At 41.8% G+C, this 18,758-nt stretch overlaps 2 protein-coding genes across 2 annotated transcripts; one reads left to right on the top strand and one right to left on the bottom strand.

Annotated features, from left to right (window-relative positions):
• The first annotated feature begins 1,742 nt into the window (after positions 1-1,742).
• LOC117393142 (uncharacterized) lies at positions 1,743-4,676 on the top strand. The gene is made up of 2 exons (XM_033991337.2): positions 1,743-2,374; positions 2,889-4,676. The coding sequence occupies exons 1-2, from the start codon at positions 2,084-2,086 to the stop codon at positions 3,246-3,248; spliced, it is 651 nt and encodes a 216-aa protein (XP_033847228.2). The 5' UTR covers positions 1,743-2,083; the 3' UTR covers positions 3,249-4,676.
• Positions 4,677-5,058: 382 nt separating this feature from the next.
• On the bottom strand, positions 5,059-10,361 carry LOC117392397 (methylmalonic aciduria and homocystinuria type D homolog, mitochondrial-like). Its single transcript, XM_033990456.2, has 7 exons — positions 10,119-10,361; positions 9,642-9,676; positions 8,379-8,487; positions 7,415-7,548; positions 7,034-7,106; positions 5,935-6,152; positions 5,059-5,450 (listed from the first exon to the last, which is right to left on the bottom strand). Exons 2-7 carry the CDS (start codon positions 9,648-9,650, stop codon positions 5,220-5,222), a joined length of 774 nt encoding a protein of 257 aa, XP_033846347.1. The 5' UTR covers positions 9,651-9,676; positions 10,119-10,361; the 3' UTR covers positions 5,059-5,219.
• Positions 10,362-18,758: the final 8,397 nt, after the last annotated feature.

The following is an 18,758-nucleotide window of genomic DNA, read 5'->3' as shown; positions in this document are numbered from 1 at the left end:
TTGTTCACGAGTGAGGGAAGGATGGAGCGGGAGATTGACAGGCGGATCGGTGCAGCGTCTGCAGTGATGCGGTCGCTGTATCGGTCCGTTGTGGTAAAGAAGGAGCTGAGCCGGAAGGCGAAGCTCTCTATTTACCGGTCAATCTACGTTCCTACCCTCACCTATGGTCATGAGCTCTGGGTCATGACCGAAAGGACAAGATCGCGGATACAAGCGGCTGAAATGGGCTTCCTCCGCAGAGTGGCCGGGCGCACCCTTAGGGATAGGGTGAGGAGCTCGGTCACACGGGAGGAGCTCGGAGTAGAGCCGCTGCTCCTACACGTTGAGAGGAACCAGTTGAGGTGGCTCGGGCATCTGCTCAGGATGCCTCCTGGACGCCTCCCTAGGGAGGTGTTCTGGGCATGTCCCACCGGGAGGAGGCCCTGGGGAAGACCCAGGACACGCTGGAGGGACTATGTCTCTCGGCTGGCCTGGGAACACCTTGGGGTCCCACCGGAGGAGCTGGAGGACGTGTCCGGGGTGAGGGAAGTCTGGGAGTCCCTGCTTAGACTGCTGCCCCCGCGACCCGGCTCCGGATAAGCGGAAGAAAATGGATGGATGGATGGATGGATGGCACCGCCCCTGTCTCGCTTGTGAGCGCTGCCACAAGACACTAACGCCCGGAGGACATGCCGAGGTCTGGACTGGGAACTCAACAGGGTCTGAACAGGATCTCAACTAGTTTTTAGAGGGTCTGACTAGGATCTCACCTGGAGTCTGATCGGGATTTCAACCAGTTCAGAGCCTTCTGACCGGGATCTGAGCAGGATCTCAACTGGTTTAGAGGGTCTGATCAGGATCTCACCCTGTCTACAGGGGTCTGAGAGGGATCTCAACCAGTTTAGAGGGGTCTGATCAGGATCTGAACAGGATCTCATCCGGTCTATAGGGTCTGACCGGGATTTCAACCAGTTTAGAGGGGTCTGACCCGGCATCTGAGCAGGATCTCAACCGGTTTAGAGGGTCTGACCGGGATCTCAACCGGCTTAGAGGATCTGAGAGAATCTGGGTAGGTTTATTGAGGACCTAAACTGGTTTTGTCTGTTCTTTCAGCACGATGGACAGCCATACGGTCACAAACCGTGCTACGCTGTGCTATTCAGACCCAAAGATCAAATACTCAAGTAAAAGTATTTTTCAAGATTATCCAAGTATTCTGTTAAAAATAAAAGTATTTGTGTTCATCAGGACTGAACCACGACTGAACTGCGACTAAACCAGGACATCTTATGCCTTCAAGGTTCCTGGTAAACGTCTGAATCTGAACATTTGAGTTTTTCTTTTTGTTTTGCACTTTAAAACAGAGAGACACACAGAGAGGAGACTGTCTCTGTCCTTCGTGTGATGGACTGATGAATTGTTTACTTCAGAAAAAGCCACAAAAAGATAAGATACGCCTTTAATAGTCCCACAGTGGGGAAATTCCAATATTGCACCGCACAGTTAAAGAACAGAAGGAAAATGGTACATGCAATAAAACAAGATAATAGATAAATAGCTTCAAATAATAAAAAAAAATAGACTTAAAAAAATAAACTAAAAATAGACTCTAATGTATCAATAATGATCACATGACTATGTGTGTGTTTTATCTTGTAGTAAATGTGTTTAAACCAAACATGTGTGAGTCTCTCAATTTCTAATACAATCATATTTTAATCGCATTTTATTTCATGAGCTCATATTTCAGTCTTCTTTTTCCTGTCCTCTCCGGAAGTCACGTGAGCCACACAAACTTCACTTTTGTGTCTCGGCGCCATCACCAAATCTCAGCGCAAGTTTCATCTGTTCACCTCAAATTATGCACAAACTCTGAAACCCTCGAGAGACACTGGTCCCGAACCACACCAGACCCGAAGCCACGGCTATCAGCGCTTAAGTTTCCACTTTTAACTCTTGAGGAGCGGTGAGCTCTCAGTGCCAGCCCCGCCGTTAGCCTGTTAGCCTGCGTTAGCATAGCGTTGGCTTAGCTTTAGCCTGTGACGTTGTTTACGGAGGAAAGTCTGTATTTTTACAGTTTGTATGTTTCCGCGAAACAGCCGTGATGTTGGACGGAACCACGGCGCACGGCGACAGAAGTGCCACCAGGAACGGGGAGAACAGCGACCCGGTTCGGATATGCGGCGGCGAAGGATTGAACCGAGCCCGGCTGAAGAAGGACCGGGGCCGGCGACTGCACAAGCCCGGCTCGGGAGCGCGACTCTCGGACATCAACAACAACCACCAGTCACTGTCCTCCACCTCATGCACCGGACCAAACCGCGCCGCGGGACACGCCGGAGCTGAGCCTCCGGGACCGAACCAAGCCGTGCACCGAACCGACATCCGGAGGGAGGTGAGGCTCCGCGGGGCTGAAGCTGTGGACTGAGGCTGTGGACTTTAGGTTCAGCCGCTGTGTGCATATCAGCGGTGATATACTAAGTACTATAAATATAAATACTGCATTCTAAACACAATCTGTTAGTACTACCGCAGATACTATGAAGTATAAATACTAGCGCAGATACTGACAGTAATAATACAGTGAATACTTCAAATCTGTGTTATTATTACAAGTTAGACCGAACCACTAGACCTTTATTCATGCTCACATCCTCAATGGGATACATTACATATTTGATGTGGGTTTGTTAAAGTAGATTTTCAGAAATCTACAGTAAAAAGTACTGTTTAAGGTAATATGGGCCAATTCACCTGGAAGCTTGAGGGCCAAGAAAAATTGGTCTGCGGGCCGGATTTGGCCCCCGAGCCACTGTTTGGACATGCCTGCCTTAGAAGCATCTCTGCCCAGGATCCTGGTCTGGACCCTTCTGGTTATGATCCTGATCCATGTTTCTTGTTTGTTGCAGCTGAAATCCAAAGGAGGGAAAATGGAACTAAACAGGAACTTAAACAGCCATAAGCCCTGCCCCCATCAGAACTCTTCTGGAACCATCCAGAACCTGCACCAGAACCTCTTGCGGTCCTCGGCTCTGGCCCACACGCTGCTGCTGCTGCACTCCCCACAGCCCTCACGGCCTGGTCCAGAACCCAGTCCAGAGCCTGGCCCAGAACCCGGTCCAGAGCCGGCCTACGCGGGGCCCAAGTTCAGTGAGCCACCCGCTCCCAGCGTCTTGCCCCGCCCCCCGAGTCACTGGGTTGGCTGCAGCTCCAGAGACGAGATGAGCCTACAGCTAAAGACCCTGCTCCGAGTTCAGGACCAGGTCTGAACTGGGTCAGAAACCAGGACTAAAAGAGGGATTGTAATAAGGACTAAACCAGGGACTAAACATGGACTGGCAAATTTACAGGACTAAAGCAAGAGTTAACAAAGAGTAAAAAGGCTTCAAACAGGATAGAATCCAGGACTGATCCAGGACAGAGGTGCAGAGTGGCCTGTGGAGTCAGACTGGACTCTGAATTTGTGATAATCAAAGAAATAAAATACCAAAATAATGTTTGGTAAATTCTGATGTTTGAACATCAGCAACAGTCAGTACAAAAATGTACTGCGTTTATGCTCATTGCCACAGTAACAAGTATTGCTACTTGTACTAGTACTTCAGTAAAGTAACAAAAGTGAAGCACCTTTTATTCTATTGGAACAAGTTTGTCTAGATTCTGTTAAAGTCAACAAAAATGTGACCATGCGCCACTATCACATGACATACATGGACCAAAAGAGGTGGAATATGGCTCCGTGAGCAGTGTGTCGTTTGGGCATTTTCTGTTTTTAACAATGAGAATCAGCAATTCTCTGGGTTCTTCTGAAGTTATTTTTGTTTTTATGTCAAATGTGGCAGCACTTTTCAGACATTCTTTTCATCTAATGCACTGAGTTTAACAAGCACTGAGCGCCCATTTGACTGTGTGGTTAGCGCTCCTGTCTCTCTCTGGGTGACAGAGTGGTTAGCCTGTTGTGTTCTGGTGTTCCACAGATGTCCCTCAGGTCACACACTGAGCTGTTTTAAACGTGGACTAAAAGATGAAAGTGAAAATGAGATTTTACCTTTGTTTTTATTTAAGCACTACATAAAAGTCAGTTTAAAGTCTGACAGATTTCTAAAACTCTGCCAAGGCATTGCTCCATCTCGCAATGGTTCTGTGCTTCACAAAACTCACACACTTGAGAGTTCTTGATTACTGGAGAATGGTCTGTAGTCACATCTGCAGATTCACCTCAGATTTACTAAACTAAGACAGAAAGATGAAGTGAATTTGTCTAGAGTGGGTTAACCAACATCTGAAGTTTTATACAACAAACTTGAGATCGTGTGTGTGTGTGTGTGTGTATGTGAGAAGGATAATATATTTTAAATAATTTTATGTAATTGTTATATTGACGCATCCATTCTGTATTTTATTCTAAGTCATGTTTCACTTCAGCTGCTCCAGTTTTTGTCTGAATAAAAGGTTTTTACATTGCTTCATTTCAGGGTTCTGACCCCGAACTTCAGGAGCCATTTTAATCTTAAGTTCTAAACCTGTGTGTAAATGATGATCTCGGCACAAATAAACCAGGAGCTCAATCAAACGTGTGAAAGAAAGGCTGTTTGGTTCAGTCACATTCACACCATTTCTGTTTCAGATCCTTAAACACATTGAGATGTATTTTTTCTGTAGTTTCATAAATAAAAGAAATTCTATGGAAATAGCAGAAATCCCGTCCCAGTCAAACAGATTTATTGTCACTAAAGAGCAGGAGACTTTTGTCTTTCTCCCATGCTCTAGTGTTGTTCATCAAAAGCATGAAGAGGTTTTAGATGTCATCTGTGCATGTTTGAGTAATCTAGTTTTCTCTCCTGGGCTCTATTCAAACCTTTTTTACAGTTAGCAGTACAAGCCTGTACAAGGCTCCACCCACAAGATTACATCACCCATGCTCCCACATGACTGTTCTCCATAAATACACAAAAACATAATACAAAACTACACAACTTGACAAACCTGATGTGTTGTGCACTAGTTTCATTAGTGGGATGCAGCTGATTGTGTTGTGATAGCTCTCTGAAGGGGGAGGGACTTAAAACAGCAAACCGAGGCATTTATAAATAATATATTTAATCAAGCAAAACTTTACAATCCAGTCACATTTAAAATCACTAACTCAGATGCCCTCCCATAGACTGAGCTGGGGTCTTGTGGTTGATAAATACAGTGGGATATTCAGACACCGGTTTACATGGGGGAGGCTGGGATCTTCAGATGCCCGTTCCCACAGAGGAGAATGTGGGGGCTCGTCCCTGCAGGATCTCCATGACACCACAGTCATGAGGCAGTGCAGCGGTGAATATGGTCCCCACAAACACGTTGGTTCCCCAGAGTGAGTGACGAAGCACCCGACAGCACCCAAGGTCCTCCACAGAGAAGCCCAGAGCAGAGTACCTCTCATCGGTCTCAAAGAGGGTCAGGTTTGTGTAGGGTCCATAGAACTGAGGACAGAGGGAGAGGGTTAGGACTGGATTAGGTCTGGACCAGGACTGAATCAGGACTGGACCAAGACTGGACCAGACCAGGACAAAAACAAGGATCTCAAACGGTTTACAGGGTCTGAGAGGACTAAAGCAGGACTACAGCAGGACTACAGCAGGACTACAGCAAGACTACAGCAAGACTACAGCAAGACTATAGCAGAGACTATAGCAGAGACTAAAGCAGGACTAAAGCAGGACTAAAGCAGGACTAAAGCAGGACTAAAGCAGGACTAGAGGGTCAGAACAGGGACTGGACCAGACCAGTACTGAGGCAGAATTAACCCAGCACTAAAGATGTTCTAATTTAGAATGTGGTTCACATTCTATAGTGTGATGATGTCACATGAACACAGCCTGTTGAGACTAAGTTGGGTAGAAAAGGTACAACAGGACTAAATTAGAAGCAAACTCAGGTCTGAACCCAGACTGTAGCAGGACCCACAGGCAGACCGGAGGATGGGTCTATGAAGTCGGCCCAGTGTCCCTCTCTGTGCAGCTCGGAGCAGATCTGTGTCGCTCCATTGATGAACCTCCTGAGAAGCTCCTCCCTCTCCTGCTCCACCTGAGCATCCCAGCGCGTCATGTCCAGCAGGGTCCGTTGTGTGACTGTCACCACCGTGAGGCTAGAAGGGGGCGCCTCGGGGAACATGAGCCGCACATCTGACACAAAACAATAGAGAGATATGGCCAAAAACAGGCTCTCGGAATCCAGAGATCTGTCTGTTTTATACTATATTGATTGATATTGATTGAGCGATTACCATAGAAACACACTGCACACAATGGCAAGCCAAAACAAGTTTGAAAATAGTCAAACATTTTCAGAAGCCTGTGATCAATCCGGGCATTCACAGTCCTGTTTAGGAGTTTGATTTTAAACAAAAAGGTGAAAGTGACTAACTGAAAAACTGTTGCTAAAAACTGTTGAAACACTGTTGCTAATGCTAGCTAGCTTTTGACTGTAATGTTATTTACCAAACATGCTCATCTAATCAGAAGACTTTGTCAGTGACACACGTGAATCGAAGGAGCCCATTGGTCACCGTGATTTCCACCTTCTCAGATGAACAGTTTAGTTCTTCTCTCATTGATTCTACAGAAATCGTCCATGTTTATAGAACTGTCATATTTTTGTTCTTTCTTTTTTCCTCGCAAGCATATTTGTTTTGATAAGGCTGGACCATGCCTGTCCCTGATTGGCTAATCCAATCATGAGGAAACGTGTTCCTAAGTTGTATTTTATTGTCCATAGAAATGAAAACCCTCTTTTTTTAGGAATCCTGTCCAAGAGAGACCTGATTCATAGCTACAGGCTAGTAACTATTTGCTCAGTTAAATCCAGGTGGCAACTTTTTTTTGGCCAGGCAGTGTATGTATAAGTGTGCTGTATGTATATGTATGAGTATGTGTGTGTATGTGTGCTGTGTATGTGTGCTGTGTATGTGTCTATATGTGCATGTGTGGTGTGAGTGTCTATACGTGTATGCTGTATGTGTGCTGTGTGTGACTGTGCTGTATGTGTGTGTGTGTGTGTGTCTCACCTGTGATGAGACACCGAGGACAAGGCTGCACTGCACACTCTACCGACACCAAATCAAAGAATCTGTCCTCTTCCTGCAAAGACACACACGTCATCCTCTGACCAGTCTCTGTTATTCTTTTCTGCTTCTCTCCTCTGACCCTCCCCTCTGCTCTGACATCCTCTGCTCCTCTGATCTTCTGCTCATCCTCTCCTTCTCTGACCATCCTCTCCTCTGCTTGTCCCGTGCTCTTCTGACACTCTCCTCTTCTCCGACCATTCTCTCATCCTCTCCTCCTTTGCTCCTCTTCTTTGACCTACTTCGGTCCTCTAGCCTGCTCCTCTCCTCTGCTGTTCTGAACCTCACCACTGCTTCTTTGAGTATACTCTCCTCTGCACAGACCTGACGCAGCATGCTGTGGTCACTGGGGGACGCTGTAGTCAGGGTTTGGAGGTGGTGGTCCATGGGGGTGAGGATGAGCACAGGGTCTGGGGTCCTGCAGGGGGCACTGTCTCTGGATCTATTGGAGCGCTGAACTGAACAAACAGACGAGACCAGATAAAAAGTATGGCTCAGTGGTTAGAGTGTTGGTCCCCCAACCCGAAGGTCGGAGGATCGAGTCCCGCTCGGACCAAGTTCTGTCGTTGTGTCCTTAGGCAAGACACTTCACCCACATTGCCTAGTATGAAAGTGTGTGCGCGAATGATAGGTGATGGTCGGAGGGGCCGATGGCGCAGATTGGCAGCTTCTGTCAGTCTGCCTCAGGGCAGTTGTGGTTACAGTAGTAGCTTACCATCACCATAAGTGTGGAAATGAATGAATAATGACTGTAGTGTTGTGCTTTGAAAAGCGCATTACAAGTTATTATTATTATTACGTATTTCTGTTGAAGAAAAAATAACCAAAGAGAGCGCTCGCTGAAGAAAATAAAAAGCGTAGCGGGCACAGGCAGAAAGAAAGCGGGCGCTGGAGGGTAAACAGCATGCGGTCAGACACATGCGCGCTTTGCTTTCACATTTTCACTGCTCACTTTTAGATACTGCGCCCTACGATTTCTGTATACGCGCATCAGCAGGTCACGAGCAGGAGGGCTGAAAGAAGCATGGTATCAACAGGTCTCAGGACTATGAAGGTAAATGCCGAGAGTTGGATCTGACGTGTTCTGGTTGGCATGATAACATCATAGCTTCTGTTGCTATGTGCAAGCCTAAATGTGATGTTTTATTTGATGATGTAAGGTGACATAAGGCTGTAGGTGACACATGTGTTTTATAATTAGAAAGGTACGGATAAATAGCATGCTTTCTAAAAAAAAAAAAAAGGCAGAATAAATTCACATAGTAGTAGTAATTTAGTACTTTAGTACCTGTGTTGCATGCAGCGATGGCTGCGGCAGAAACGACTCGAGATGAAGTCACTCGATGAAGAAAAGTCTTGAGTCCAAAAACATACAAGACCACCCTGGACCCAGAAACCTGAAACAGATCAGAACCAGGACTAAAACCAGGAGTAAACCAGGACTAAACCAGGATTAAATCTTGACTATAGCAGGACTCAACCAGGACTAAACCTGGACTGAACCAGGTCTAAACCAGGACTGAACCAGTACTAAACCGTTACTAAACCAGGACTAGACCAGGACTAAACCAAGTTTAACCAGGTCAAAACCAGGTCTAAATAAGGTCAAAACCAGACTGAAACCCGGTCTAAACCAGGACTAAACCAGAGACCTGAAGCAGACCCAAACCAGGACTAAACCAGTACTAAATCAGGATTAAACCAAACCTAAACTAGGTCTAAACCAGGACTCAACCAGGTCTAAATCAGAACAAAACAAGGTCTAAATCAGGACAAAAAAAGGACTAAACCAAAGACTTGAAACAGACCAGAATGAGAAATAAACCAGGACAAAGACACATTTAAACCAGTTCTAAAAAAGGTCTAAAAGGGTGTAAACCTGAGAACTGAAACAGACCAGAACCAGGGCTAAACAAAAACTAAACCAGGACTAAACCAAAACTAAGCCAGGTCTGAACCGGGGCTAAACCAGAGACCTGAAATAGACCAAGACCAGGACTAAACCAGAGACCAGAAACAGACCAGAATCAGAACTAAATCAGGACAAAGACACATTTTAACCAGGTCTAAAAAAGGTCTAAAAGGGTCTAAACCATGCCTAAACCAGGTCTAAACCAGAGACCTGAAACAGAACAAAACCGTGACTAAACCAGGTCTAAAACAAGACTAAAACAAGACTAAACCAGGTCTAAAACAAGACTAAACCAGAGACCTGAAACAGACTAGAACCAGAACTAAAATAGGTTTAATCCAGGTTTAATTCAGGTCTAAAAAAGGTCTAAACCAGGACTAAACCAGAGGCCTGAAACAAAGTAATACCAGGACTAAACCACGTTTAATCCAGGTGTAAAAACCTTAACTAAATTTGCCCTAAGCCAGAGACCTGAGACAGACCAGAACCTAGACTAAACCAGGACTAAACCAGAAACAGACCAGGACTAAATCAGGACTAAGCCAGGACTAAACTAGATTTAATCTAGGTGTAAAAAGGTCTAAAAAAGTTTTAAACAAGTATTAAACCAGGACTAAATCAGGTTTGAGTTAAACTCACAGTTGTCATTGTGGTGTGTCTTGGTCGACTTCAAACTGAAAAGAAATAAAAAGTTGATTGGACAGTTTCTTCTTGTATTTATCTTTATATGTATATCATGACATGAACACATGTGCACACTTTCATCATGTTATTCAAATGGGTTAAAGCTGCACTATGGAACGTTTTGGTGGAGGGAAGGTCTGCTACCTACTTGTGTCCATGGAGACATTATTGCTTTGCCTGGAATATTCCATATAAAAGTATTAAACTTTGTTGATTTATCCAATTACAGGAGGAAAAAACATGCATTCTTACAGTGAGCTGGGTTGCTTCACCACAGATCTGACCTGTAACTTGACTTAAAGCCACTTGGTTGTCTTCATGAAGATAGATGTCTCTATGGAGACAAACAAATGGCCGAGCTTCCACCAAAGACAATTACGTAATGCACCTTTAAGCTAAACTCTACATGTTTATTCCAGACAGATTTCACACCTGAGTATGTCCTGGTAGCCTTTAGCTTGTTAGCCTGTTAACTGTTAGCCGCGTTTGCTCCGTGCGTCAGTTTAGTACGTGATTAAGTGTCCCTGTGCCTGTGTGTTCCCGCGCTAGGCCGAGCTCCGTGGGTCAGAGCAATTTAAACGCCCCTCTGAGGAAAGAAAAGGTTAGAAATGTCTCAAACTAACGCAGAGGTCGCATCATTGGCGGCTCACGACAACGCAAGTACTGCGCATGCGCACGGAGGTATGTTTATGTATAGAGCCATTGGTTAGGTTCTTCTTCCTTTCCTTTAATGCCGGTTGGCAACCAACATGTAGGTGCATTTCCGCCGCCTACTGTGATTGGGTGTGAACAATACCTATTCTTGGAAAACTAAATTATTTTTAGTTTTTCCCTTAAAAATGTAAATAAGAATTTTAAATTGTAACAAATAACAAAAGCAAATACCCTGATTCGGTGTGTTTGGAATGGTCAGTATAAACAGCAGTACAGCCTGACTGCAACTTGTGAATCCTCTCATAGAAAACCTCAAATTTTCACCTAAAAAAACAGTCCTACAGTAGTATAACTGCACATAATACTGCAGTAGTATAACTGGACATAGTACTGCAGTAGTATAACTGCTACTGCAGTAGGATAACTGGACATAGTCCTACAGTAGTATAACTGCACATAATACTGCAGTAGTATAACTAGACATAGTACTGCAATGGTGTAAATGGACATAGTACCAAAATAGAATAACTGCACGTAGTACTGCAGTAGTATAACTGCACATAGTACTGCAGTACTATAACTGGACATAGTACTGCAGTAGTATAACTGGACATAGTACTGCAATGGTGTAAATGGACATAGTACCAAAATAGAATAACTGCACGTAGTACTGCAGTAGTATAACTGCACATAGTACTGCAGTACTATAACTGGACATAATACTGCAGTAGTATAACTGGACATAGTACTGCAATGGTGTAAATGGACATAGTATCAAAATAGAATAACTGCACGTAGTACTGCAGTAGTATAACTGCACATAGTACTGCAGTACTATAACTGGACATAGTACTGCAGTAGTATAACTGCACATAGTACTGCAGTAGTATAACTGGACATAGTACTGCAGTAATATGACAGTACATAGTACTGCAATACTATAACTAGACATAGTACTGCAGTAGTATAACTGGTACTGTAAAAAAATAACTGCACATAGTACGGCAGGAGTATAACTAGACATAGTACTGCAGTAGTATAAGTGGAACAAATACTGCAGTAGTATAACTAGACATAGTTCTGGAGTACTAAAACTTGTACTACAGTAGTGTAACTGGTTCCGCAGTAGTTTAACAGGTACTGCAATAGTATAAGTGGACATAGTACTGCAGCAGTTTGACTGGTACTGCAGTAATATAAGTGCAGATAGCAGTAGCATAACTGGACATAGCACTTGAGTAGTATAACTGCACATAGTACTGTAGCAGTAAAAGTGGACATAGTATTGCAGTAGTACAACTGGTACTGCAGTAGTATAACTGGACATACTACTGCAGTAGTGTAACTGGACATAGTACTGCAATAGTATAACTAGACATAGTACTGCATTAGAGATTTGGCCTGTAACATGTAGAAAAGCGCAAGGCTCAATGTACAAATTGTTTTCCAAATGCATTAACTAAATTAATAATTAATTGATTAAATCTCAGTAATACGACGGTACAACGGAGTATAAGGGTCACATAAATTAAAAAAAAATATGCGGGTGCTACGAGAAAAAAAAGTCCTAATATTACGAGAAAAAAAGTCATAATTTTACGTGAAAAAAAGTCATAATATTACGAGAATTAAGTCGTATTTTTATGAGAATATAGGCTGCTGTGCGTGAATGCATGACCAGTGCATTGTGTGTTATGGAGAATGGTCACATTTTTCTATAGCGCTTTTCTACCTTCAAGGCACTCAAAGCACTTTACAACAAGGAACCACTCACCCATTCACACACCAGTGTACACAGACACTGAGGGCAAGGTGGGTTAAGTGTCTTGCCAAGGACACAACGACAACATTCATCTGTGTGAGTTAGAATCGCACCGCCAACCTATGGATCAGAATTTGGAGCATTTTGTTCAGATAATCTTTCAACTGGGGTTTATGCACGATGAAATACTGTGTCTTTTAGCCCACCATCACCACACAAGCATTTGAGTTTGTTTAGTCGGAGGAACCAGACAGATTTAGAAGAAGTTGCTATATCTGAACAAAATGCTCCAAATTCTTTCTAACGCACTGGTCACTCATTCACGCACAGCAGCCTATATTCTCATAAAAATACAACTTTATTCTCGTAATGATAGGTTCACAACCTATATTAGAGTTCAAAAGAGAAGAGAAGACAAGAGAGATTATTTTGTCTCAATATTGAGGAGAAAGAGCGGAGAGGCTAAGGTTAGGAGCTCTGCCTGCCTACCTGCCCAGTCAGTTTTTTCCTGTGTCGGTGTCCATGTATTATCCTGGTCAGCTACTAATGTATCCCACCCTTGGTTTTGAATATCATTAGTATCATTAGTGCATCTTTCCCAGCTGTAAGACTACTTATAGGAATAGTAATTGTGGTGATCGTTCCAATTGGTATGCAAATTTGAATTCCAAACCTGTAATGTCTTTCTTTTGAGCATTTATCTGTTTGTTTGTTTTTTTTACTTACTTACTGGTCAAATTGGATGTATGCATCACTATAGAATCTCCCACATAAACGTAGGAGTGCACAGCTTGCATTGGTGTCACTGAAGGAGCAGGCAGAGCAGGCAGTCTTACAGATCTTAAAGGTACTAACCCATACCAAAATGCCAGTGTGAGCATTATTGCAGCCATAGTGAGCATAAACATGTAAATAACATAAGTTATTGTTTTACACGTATCACCTTTTTACAACCTTTTGATGTCATAGTACATTAATGTACAATTTTACCATATCTAAACACTGTGTCCATGGTCTTTTAGTTTCCTCCATACACTTTTTTTAATCTGTTTTTACTAGTACCATTCATTCTTTCTACTAATCCCGCACTTTGAGCGCAGTGATTCTTTAAATTAATGCAGAATAATTGCCCTATGTTTGTGATTACTTCATTTACAAAATGTCTTCCATTATCTGATCATATTATTTCAGGTATTCCATATCTCGTTATGATATCTTTGCTCAATGCTTTTGCTACTGTTAGCGCATCTGCGGTTTTGGTTGGAAATAACTCTATCCATTTAGAGAAGGCATCTATTATTACCAAACAATACTGTTTTCCTTCACTTTTATTTGGTTGTATATAGTCCATGTGTATTTCTTGAAATGGATATTTTGGTTTTGGAAAACTTCCTCTTTTTGGTCTTAAATTTCCTTGTGGATTATGTTTAGCACATATGAGACATGCTCTACAAAACTTTTTTGCATAATTATTAAATCCATACGTTGTATATATTTGACCTATATGCTTTACCATCCCCACTGTTGATACATGGGAGACACCATGTGTCAAAATTGCTGCATATTTAAAAAGATTTTTTGGTAAAATAGGTTTTCCTTCTGGTCATACATAAATGTCATCATTTAATTTAGCTCCCTTTTTTAACCACATCTGATGTCTTTTAGGAGTGCTATGTCAAGTTCCTGGTCTATTTTTAGACTAGCCACATGCACTAGATTTTCTGCTGCTTTTTTAGCAGTTTTTGTCAGCAAAGGCGTTTCCCCTAGTTATGTAGTAGTGCACATTTACATACGGCCAGGTTTTTAGGAGCATAAGTGCTGTCTGTAAATATTGTACATATTTTGTCTTTCATAAGTTTACATGCCTCAGTTAATGCAACTAATTCTGCAGCCTGAGCAGAATAAGTATGGGGCAACGCTTTTGCTTGTAATATTTCTGTGTCTGTGACTACTGCATAACCTGTATGATTTTGTCCTTTTAATGTCTTTTTGGTCTACACTTAGTAGTCTCTTCTGCCAATTCAATACAATTATGTGATTCACCATCATCTTCACATGGCATTAATGTGGCAGGATTTAAAGTTGTACATCTCTCTATTGTCAAATGAGGTTCTGATAATAGATTTGTCATGCAAGATAGATGGCGTGCTGGGGACATAAAGGAAAAGTTTGTTTGTAACAGCAGTGCTGACACTGCGTGTGGTACCCGTAGTATTAATCTATGGAAAAGTACCAGTAGTGCACTAGCTTTTACAGCTAAAGATGCAGCTAAGACGGCTCGAACACAAGTTGGCATTTGTTTCTTTGTTTGAGGTTTTGGTGCTTTAAGTATAGCCTCTTTACGTCCTGCTATTATTGTACGTACTCCAGCACTTAAACTATGTCCTAAATACTTCACTGTATTTTTGCAAAGTTGAAGCTTATTTTTACTCACTTTATGGCCATTTTCTATAGTATCAGGTTTTAATTTATACTGTTTCACACAAGGTCTTTATTCAGATTTGGGTCTAATTGTTACTGGTATTACCCCTTTAATCAGACCTACATCAGATGGCCCTTTTGACCACAAACACTGTGGTATGTCACTTAATATGGCCTCTTCCTCTTGTGTAAGTTCTAATGCATTTCAGGGAAACAGTTCTTCCTTGTCATTTGGGTGAATAACATATAAGTTGTTGGTCTAAACTTCTTGCATTCTTTTTACTTGTATGTTACGTATGTTACCTGTGTTATCTGGGATTAGGACTAATCCTAAAGCTACCAATGCATAACGACCCAACAAATTTAACGGGCTGTCAGGGAAATACAATACAGCTAGTTTTATTGTCTTTCCCTTCGGATCTTGTATCATGACAGGTTTTGTCAGTGAAACATGTGTAACTTCCCCATTTGCTGCTCTCCCCACTGTGTATCATATGTGGGACTTTAGTTTTCATGGTGGTTTTGCACACACCAGTATCACACAAGAAAGAAATTTGTACCCCATTAACTAGTAGATTTTGTTTGTTTTGTTTTCTTTTTGTCTTTGTTTGTTGTATCACACGTCTGGACTATTGTATTTTTGTTAATGGTGTCTTATAAGCTGTGGAATTTAAGGGCTCGGCATTCTTTGTATGCAAGACACAATAATAAACAAACTAAAGTAAAACTAAACTAAAAAGTAGAGTAACTTTTGGTAAGGTGCGTCCGCACCCTAATGCAGCTTGTAAATCAACTAGTATTTTTCCTTCCTGTGGTTTTTTATCACTTTATCTGCATGCATTGCATGGTCTACATATTGGTCTAGTGCCCCTGTAGCAAAATTTATATAATGCTTGTCAATCCAATTACGAATTCTTGTGGTACAATTAGCGTGCAAAGTATTCTTAATTGCTGTCTGTATGCACAATTTTCATTGCCAGCTTCATCTTCAAGTCCACTATGTACTTTAAACACTTTTGTAAGTCTGTGTTTAAACTCCTCAAAATCTTCATCCTCTTTTTGTTTAGTTCTGTTTATTTTCATATAATTTGCTCTCCTAGTGAATCTATTTTGGATCCTTGTTTTTAATGCTGTCAACCTAACTAGGAGTTGTTCGTCATCATGGGACAGTATTTCCAAATTATCTTGATCTGTACCTCTGTACTACTTATCATGGGGGCAGTAGGAATAATGAAAGTTTGTTCCTGCTTGGATGCTTCATTAGGCTGTTCATAAGTAAATGACCACAGGGTCAGCTCCCATGGTTTTACTAAATTCAATTTTTTCACCTTTACCTTTTGCCTCACTTCTAGTTTGTGTAGTTTTCATCTGGTGTAATAGCTCTGTTGCCTCTTGATAGGGGTGATATGGGGGCGCTTGCTGCTCCCCTCCCGCTACTGCTCCCTCTATCTCGGCTTGAGCCTGCTGTACTGGTGTTTCTGGCTGAGCCGCTATTACAGATTACAGTGGTGAAATCATCTTCCTCCTTTGTATTAAGCATAATTTGTTGCTTACGTTTTGCCTCTGGTTGGCCTTTTCCTCTGGCTTGTGCCAATTCCAACCATCTTTCCAAATGACAGTATAGTATAGTATAGTATAGATAGTATAGTAATGATAGATAGTTTACACATATCATATTCTTTATTTTTGCATTTTTCATGTATTTTATTTTGTATTTTAATTTGTATTTTATTTTGTATTTTATTTTGTATTTTATTTTGGATTTTATTTTGGAGCTCCATTATTTTAGAAGATTTTAACTCGCCTTCAAATTTATATTTTGTTACCCACAAATATAACTGTGTACATTTTTCAGGATATTTTTATTATTTATTTTATTATTTATTTTGCGTGCACGGCTTTTCAGTCTATCTTTTGGTGTCAATTTTGTAGTTTTATTTCCCATTTTTATTTCCTCAAATTTAGTCCAGCTTTTAACTCCTAGGGAGGTCTCTATCGCTGGAATACAACAACAACAGGTTGGTACGAGTGATTAGTGTGGTATCTCTCACTTTAGCCTCAGCAGGCGGAGAGATCTTGCCTCTGCATCCACAGAAATACACCGTATTTCCCCAACCTTTTTGGTATGAGATTCGTCACCTAGTGGTTCAGAATCTCCACTCACACGTCTCTCTCTCACACACCCTTGCTTTTTTATTCCACGGTTTTGTACCAGCCAGTAAAATATCACTATTTTACCCGGTAACGGGACTCCGTATCCGTCCCTCTTATCACGGTTTTGTACCAGCCAGTAAAATATCACTATTTTACCCGGTAACGGGACTCCGTATCCGTCCCTAGTACTACTACTACTATTAGTATTAGTAGGTTTTAGTACCTAATTGGAGCCTAGGATAATTAGGGTTTTTCTACGCGCATGACCCCCAGTCATACCGTTTTTTAAAAGCAAGACTTACTCACTCGTCTCGTCTCTCTCTCCCTCGGTATCCCGTCAACCTTTAGACTCCAAAAGATATCGAAGAGACCAGCCTTGGAAAAGGTCTCAAATGCTGTGGCCACAGTCTCTCCTGGGTCTCCGACATCCACTGGAGTCCTCCGGTATATTGGGATCCGGCTCGAAGGACCAAGTTGATAGGTTCACAACCTATATTAGAGTTCAAAAGAGAAGAGAAGACAAAAGAGATTATTTTGTCTCAATATTGAGGAGAAAGAGCGGAGAGGCAAAAAACCCCAGTTACAAACCACCACCCTCTCTGGGGCCCAGACCGTCTTTCACCTCTTTTATTAAAATTAGGGAACCCTAGTTACATACACATCTGAAGGGGGGGAGGGGCAAGCAGTGTAAAAACATATGAGGAAATTCACAGAGAAATATATTTTGTTTTTGATTTCCACAAGGTCACTCTTTCCCTTTGCACAAAACATCCTCCCATGATGTTTCTGTTTCAGTTTCACAGTGACCTTCTTCCCGTGGGATCCTGCACTTTCAAAAGACATTTTCTGCAAGACTCAAGAACAAACATTAGTGCAGATTACATAGTTTACATAGTTGAATATAATGACTAAATAAAGTAGTGAACTGACTATAACTAATAGTAATGACTAAATAAAGAGTGAACATTACATTACAGTACCTTTAAAATGAACAGTGAGATAACATAATATAACTTGAATATATATTTTGAATCCATCACGTAATATTACGATTTTTTTTTCTCGTAATATAACGATTTTTTTTCTCGTAATATTTGACTGTTTTTCTCGTAATATCACGACTTTTTTTCTTGTAGCGCCTGCATATTTTTTTTTATTTAAGTGACCCTTATACTCCGTAGTACAGTAAAATAAACATAGCAGAAAAACTTTGAAGAAGGTTTACCCTTACCTATTTTAAGATCATTTGTTCACATTCATGGGCCGAATTAATAAACTCAAAGGGCCATCTGTGGCCCCGGGCCGTAGTTTGCCCATGTCTGCTCGAACCTCATCCCTACCCCAACCCTTACCCTACCCTAACCCCACACCAGTGTTGGGAATTACGGAGTTAAACTATAAAGGCGTTACTAACTGCGTTACTTTTTCACTAACGGAGTAATCTAACTAATTACTTTTCCCAGCGTCCTAACGCCGTTACCGTTACTGAGTATAAAATGTGGCGCGTTACTTTAATTCAGTTCACTCTTCTCTTCATCAGAGTCTCTCAGCCGAGGAGCTGCGGCTCGGGGTGAGATAAAAGGTTTGTTTGAGATGAGACGGGCGCAGATACTATCGCCGTCGATCGGTGCGCGGTGCATGCCGGTTAGTTTTGTGTCCAAGATGCCACCGACTTGCGCTGACATAACCTGTGTACCGGTAACGTGAGGTTTTTGAGCAAGGTGAGCGCAGCAGCTCTCCACCGTATGGAAGCCCGTTTCCGCCATGAAAAAAAAAATAAAAGCCCCACAGAAAGTCGAAATTACGAGTTTTAAACTCGTAATTATGAGTTTAAAACTCGTAATTATGAGTTTAAAACTCGTAATTATGAGTTTAAAACTCGTAATTACGAGTTTAAAACTCGTAATTAGGACTTTTAAAACTACTAATTATGAGTTTAAAACTCGTAATTATGAGTTTTAAAACTACTAATTATGAGTTTAAAACTCGTAATTAGAACTTTTAAAGTCTTAATTGAGCTTGTAGCACACTGCAACTGAGTGTACAGAGCAGAGGAGACAGGAGGAGGACTGTTATGTTTA

This window comes from Periophthalmus magnuspinnatus, chromosome 24, assembly GCF_009829125.3.
Source record: "Periophthalmus magnuspinnatus isolate fPerMag1 chromosome 24, fPerMag1.2.pri, whole genome shotgun sequence".
Taxonomy (NCBI): Eukaryota; Metazoa; Chordata; class Actinopteri; order Gobiiformes; family Gobiidae; genus Periophthalmus; species Periophthalmus magnuspinnatus.
Note: the sequence above shows the minus strand (reverse complement) of the source record. Positions and strands in the feature narration are given on the sequence as shown.